This window comes from Elephantulus edwardii, unplaced genomic scaffold, assembly GCF_000299155.1.
Source record: "Elephantulus edwardii isolate Elephantulus edwardi_28Jun2011 unplaced genomic scaffold, EleEdw1.0 scaffold00193, whole genome shotgun sequence".
NCBI classification, from domain to species: Eukaryota; Metazoa; Chordata; class Mammalia; order Macroscelidea; family Macroscelididae; genus Elephantulus; species Elephantulus edwardii.
Window position 1 is genome coordinate 4,175,396 of NW_006399943.1, and position 5,761 is coordinate 4,181,156.

At 62.8% G+C, this 5,761-nt stretch overlaps 1 protein-coding gene across 1 annotated transcript; it reads right to left on the bottom strand.

The window, feature by feature from the left end:
* Positions 1-1,248: 1,248 nt before the first annotated feature.
* On the bottom strand, positions 1,249-5,756 carry HRH3 (histamine receptor H3). The gene is made up of 5 exons (XM_006896934.1): positions 5,672-5,756; positions 4,566-4,732; positions 2,177-3,075; positions 1,633-1,656; positions 1,249-1,519 (listed from the first exon to the last, which is right to left on the bottom strand). Exons 1-5 carry the CDS (start codon positions 5,754-5,756, stop codon positions 1,249-1,251), a joined length of 1,446 nt encoding a protein of 481 aa, XP_006896996.1.
* Between the last annotated feature and the right edge of the window lie 5 nt (positions 5,757-5,761).

The following is a 5,761-nucleotide window of genomic DNA, read 5'->3' on the forward strand; positions in this document are numbered from 1 at the left end:
AGGCAAAATTGCTTGAAAGCCTGTGCTTTCATCCTCTGATTTACAGCCATTTAGCAGGACTGGGCGGAGGGCTGCAGAGGCTCTGGCTGTGCAATGGGCATGGATGTGCCCACTGCTGCTGAACTGGCCCTTTGTCCTTCCCAGCCAGGCCACAGGGTGGGAGCCACAGGGGCCAAGCCAGGTGCATGGGGCCAGGAGGGGCAGTGGATGGCTAATCTGCCTGCTGTGACCTTGCCCAGAGCTGGGGTGTCCCGGAGGTGCTGCCAGGTGTGACCCCTGGCCTTGGCGCTCTGTAGATACAGGCATCTGGTATCTTTGCTGCACTGTCCCCTCCTGCCTGCCTCATCCTTGCTCACCCCCAAGTGGGGATGAGAAGCAGGGGGTGTAGTCACCCCAACTCACCCCTCCCACTCACCAAGGAGAGTGTCCTACCTGGCAGGTTCCTGTCCAGAAGTAGGGTCGCTAGACCACAGGGCCCATGGGCTCCCAGAGGCAGAGTTGGACCATGGAAGAACAAGGGGGCTGGGACCCCAAAGGGGCTAAGTGTGGGGGCAAGAAAAGGTCTAGAGAAGAGGAGCTCGTTTTGTTTGTTTTTTAAATGGTGTGGACACTGTAGACATCTCAGTGGTGTAATGGGTAAAGTACTCAGCTTTCCAGCCCAAGGCTGATGGTTCAAAGCCCCGTGACTTAGGGCAGAGTGTCACCCTGCCCTCAGAAGTGTCATCACCGTGGACACCCAAGGGCATGTAGACCTCAAGTCATGGCCAGTCTGCCAGAAAAGGTTTTGTAAACAGCTTTCCCCCCTTCCCCGCAGTGTCGGTAGGATACTCTGTGGAGAGGCAGGACTCCAGGCAGGTAGTGGGGCTGGGTTCCTTGGAGAGCACAGTAAGAACATGGTGTCCCTGAGCTGTGGGGGGTGGTGAGGGGGCGCTTGGAGACTCCTCTTGGCCGTACCACGTTGGGGAGACCCCAGTGCTCCCACCACTGGAGGCCGTGGCTGAGAGGGCCCCACCTATCGTCTGAGCTGGTGGTGTGGTAGGCAGAAAGCTCCCTGGTGGCCGAGTGAGTCAGTGCCATTCTTCCTGGCCAGTGTGCAGGGCAGCCCCTCACTGTGGGATCTGAGGGTACAGGAGGGCAGGTCGGGCACCCCCATTAACATTCAGGCCTCCCCACTGCAGCCCCCTCACTCCAAGACCTACGCCATCACCAGTGAGCACACTCTTGTCTCTCCGGCACCTCACAGAGGCCTCAGGATTTGGCACCAATGAAAAGAATCCACTTTATTGTGGCCTTGAGGTGGGCAGGGCAGTGGGCACCGGGCAGCATGCAGAACACAGGCAGAGGCCAGCGAGCAGGCAGGTGGTCTCTCTGCCCCACACCGGGCCCCTCAGCTTCGGCCCAAGCACTGGGCACCAGCTGACCGCTCAGCCCGCTGAATCCCCATATCCCGGCAGAGAGGGGCTGGGTCAGCCGGCGTAGGGTCTCACTGAAGGGCAGGTGCCGGGCAGGCAGCTCGCAGCTCTGCCGGAAGCAGCACAGGGAGGCGGGCGTGGGAGCCTACACCTGCCAATCCAGCCCCGCACCAGCAGTTCTGTCTCTCTTGATTAAACATCCAAGGAACATCAAGTTCACAGACGTGTTTTCTTCTTCATCTTCCTGAAAACACCCAGGATGGGAGTGCAGAGAACAGCTGCAAAACGCCCAGGACCACTGGACACTGGAGCGGGATGGGATGAGGGGGCCTCGGGCTCAAGCAGGGGCGAGGCAGCAGCAGAGGCGGGCCCGAGCTGGTGGCTGCAGTGCACAGATGTGCCTGGGTGTGTGCAGGTGCGCGTGCAGGGACAAACTGCTGGGTCAGGAGGCCAGGAGCACACGGCAAGCACTTGCGTTGGGACGACACCATCGACTGACTAGTACTTGTGCAATGGATGACATGGCACCCACCACCAGCAGCGCCTGGCCACAGAGGCGGACTGCAGGCGGCAGCCCTGGACTGTCCCTCCGGGCGTGGAGCCAGGACTCGGGCAGCAGCACCAGCCCCCACGTTGCAGTCCAGCCAGTGTGGGGACCCTCCTCCCCCACCCACCGCTGCAGTGCAGATGGCCGGAAGGTGGCCCCAGGGCGCTGGCACGTGGGCGGCCTCGCCTGGCCAGCTCCCAGGCGGCGGCGAGGTCACTTCCAGCACTGCTCCAGGGAGCCATGCGGCTGGATCTTGAGCTTGTGGGGGCAGAGCAGCTTGGTGAAGGCGCGGCGGAAGCTGTAATGGCACAGCGGGTAGAGAACAGGGTTCACTGCCGAGTTGGCCCACAGCAGCCAGAAGGACGTCTCGTACCAGTAGTCGGGGACGCAGTGGCCGTGGCAGGCGGCACGGATGATCATTAGCAGTGTGTAAGGGGCCCAGCAGAGCCCAAAGATGCTGACGATGATGGCCAGTGACTTGGCCACCTTCTTGTCCCGAGACAGGCGGAAGCGTTGCGTGATGCCCTGTGACACCATCTTCATCCGCTTCTCCAGTGACGCTGAGGACGCCGAAGGCTTGGAGCCCCGTTTGAGGGAGCGTGGCCTCTCGGCACCCCTTGAAGAGCTGCCTGAACTGGAGGTGGGGGAAGCCGCCGGTCCCCCCCCAGTGCCCTCACCGCCCTCAGCACCAGGGGCGGCCTCCCCCACCCCGTAGCGGTGCAGTGGCAGGGCCTCCCCTCGCCCCTTGTGCCAGCAGCCCCAGCAGCCGGGTGGGGGCGGGGATGCCTGGGCTTCAGGGGGCGGCTCTGGGCCAGACGTCTCCCGGGCCCCATCCAGCCGGACACGTGTGCGTCTCTGGATGTTCAGGTAGATGCTGAGGTTGAAGAAGGTGACACTGAGGAAGGGTGTGAAGAACTCGAGCGTGGAGGCGGTGATCAGAAAGTACCAGTTGTAGAAGAACTCAGCGTAGCAGTGGCCCTCCGGGATGGAGCTGCCCCCGGACAGGTACTCCCAGCTCAGGATGGCCGGCCCGTACAGCAGGAAGGCAAGCACCCACACCATCACCATCTTCCTCACTGCCCGCCGCGTGTCCCCCTGCTGGGCCCGGTACGACACCTGCAGCGGGGGAGGGGCAGTACAGGGCGGCTGTGCCCAGGATCTTATGGCATCAGTATGCCTCCTCCAGACCCTCTCAAGTCCTGTCTGTGCCCCCTGCCTGCTGATGCCCTGCGTTGCTTCACTGCTGGCCCCGCTCTGCCTGGATCACACAGGAAACAAAGCACCTGGACCCCACACATGAGCAGGGCGTGCAGAGGCCAGAGCCGTCTTCTGGGAGCGCCCAGCCCAGGCCTGTGTACAAGGATCTGGGGAACAGGGTGGGGAGAAGCCAGTGCAGGCCTGTTCCTGAGTGAAGCCCCTCTACTCCCTACACTCAAAGTATCCCCAAGTCACACTGCCCAGCTGGAGGGGAGCAGGACTGGGTGGTGCCAACAAGCCCTTCCCAGGACCTGGGCAGACACAGGACACCGATGCCCTCAGGTGTCGACAGCGAAAGCTCTGGCAGGGAGGACACTGGCGTGCACACTTGCCTCTTGTAGGCCAGGAGGCGTCAGCAGAGCCCTCCACGTTGAGGGGAGGGGGACATGAGCACTCTGGACGTGATCTCATTTAACCTGCACAGTGAGGCCAGCGTTATCCCAGTTTTCCTGAAGGCAATGAGGGAGGTGGAGTACCCCCTGTACAACTCAGGAGGGTAGAGCCGGGCTGCAGCCAAGCCTCCACATCCTCTCTGTGCCCTCTGTGTGCTCTGTCACATAGCACCTTGATGCCAGCAAGGAACTTGGCCCCTTGGAACAGAGGTGACCACTAGAAAGGAGGCCTCTGCTCCGGGCTTGCCCCGCTATGCCCAGCACGTGGCCACTGAGAATGCAGGTGACCTACCACCTAACTCCTGCTAATCACCCTCAGAAAGGTGCACCTCTGCCTGTGCTCCTGGGTTTTGTGTGTGCACACGCGTGTACTTGTGCATGGGCATGTGTTCTGCCTGTGTGTGTATGTAACATCTCCCTGTGCCTCTGCACGTGCTGTGTTTTCACACATGGGCATACCTATGTACGCATGTGCATGATGCATGTGTCTCTGTGCACACATGCGAGTGCCTACATACGCTGTGTGCACTGTGCGTGTCTGTTTTTCCGTTTGTGTGCTCACATGTGCACATGTGTTGGTGCATGTGTGTGCGTGCGCCTGTGTGCCTGTGTGTGTGCATGTGTGCCTGTGTGTGCATGTGCATGTGTGCCTGTGTGTGCATGCGCATGTGTGTGCATGTGTGTGTATATGTGTGCCTATGTGTGTGCAGGGGGGGCAGGGCAGGAGTTGTGAGCACAAATCCCACCGAGGGGGTCTGCTGCCATCCTCCCTGACCTACAGGACAGGTGACAGGTCCCCCAGCTGGAAGGGGTTGTATGAGGCTGCAGAGCCCCGCCCTTGTCTGTCCAGAACCAGTCCTCTGGTGGTCCGGCACACAGCTACTGGGGGTCAGCCGCTGGGTCTCAGAACATCACTTGCACCACGCCCAGTGGATCCCTCCCTCTCTCTGGACTCACAGCTCTGGTAACCGACAGGAAGCGGTCATAGCTGATGAGCACGATGTTGAACACAGAGGAGGTGCACAGCAGGTAATCCACCACCAGCCACAGCTTGCAGAGGCCACGGCCGAAGGTCCAGCGACCGGTCAGCACGTAGGGCACGTACAGGGGGATGCAGAAGGCACCTGAGGAGAGTGACAGGGAAGGCATACTGGACGGGGGCCTGGACACGACCTGGGTCAGGTGACCCCACCTTTCTGGGGCCGCAGCACCTCCTCTCCCCACCCCTGATCCAAGGCAAACCTCTGCCCTGTGTCGGGTCTCCATTCAACCGTTGCCCTCCTAACGGTGGCCCTGGCCATGAGGTAGGCGGGGAGCTCGGGGCGCGCTTTGCGTGAGCCCTAGAGCTGGAGTTGGACCCACTCTGCCTGCCTGTCAGCCCGCAAAGCAGTCAGAAAGTCCTTCTGTGCGCTGGGGCCCTGCTCCATCCAGCCTGGCCTGACAGCTCGGACTCCAGCAAGCCCTTCCCCGGGGCCAGGGCTCTCGGTTGCCACCACACTGGCCGCTCCCGCCGCCAAGCCTCTCTCCGCGCCTCCTAACTGCGAGCGAGCGTCGGCGAGACGCACCTCAGCCCCAACAGGTGTCTGGCTCTCGGCCCCCTCCGCGCCCCGCCCCCCAGCCGGCAGCAGAGCAGACACGTGAGAGCGAGCGCTGCTCCCAGAACCCCCGCCTCTCCCGCGGCCGCCTCCCCCAACACAGCTCAGAGAACCCCTTTTCTGTGTCCCTTCCCCCAGACCTTCCCAGCCCCCCCCCCCCCCCCCACCCCCGTCCTCCGAGCGTCCTGAGTCTCAGCAGCCTTTGTTTGGCGGCGGCGCAGAGCCAGCGCTGCACCTGCCGCCGCCGCTGCGCCCTGCTCCTCGCGGAGCGTCCCCGGCGCCAGCCCTTCCCTGGGGACACCCTCCAGCGCCCATCCTGCGGCTGGGCGGCGAGGAGCGCAGCCTAGGCCCTGCTGGCGGGTCCAGGACACCCCTTTCCAGCCGGGTCACCGGCAGGCCGCGTGCCACACGGGAGGCCCCCAGGCGGCTCGGGCCCAGGTCCTGCGGGCGAGCGCGCGGGGGCTTTACCCACGAGGAAGTCGGAAATGGCGAGGTTGAGCAGGAAGAAGTTGTTCTGGGTGCGGAGGCTCGAGTCGGCCACGAAGGCGAGCATGACCA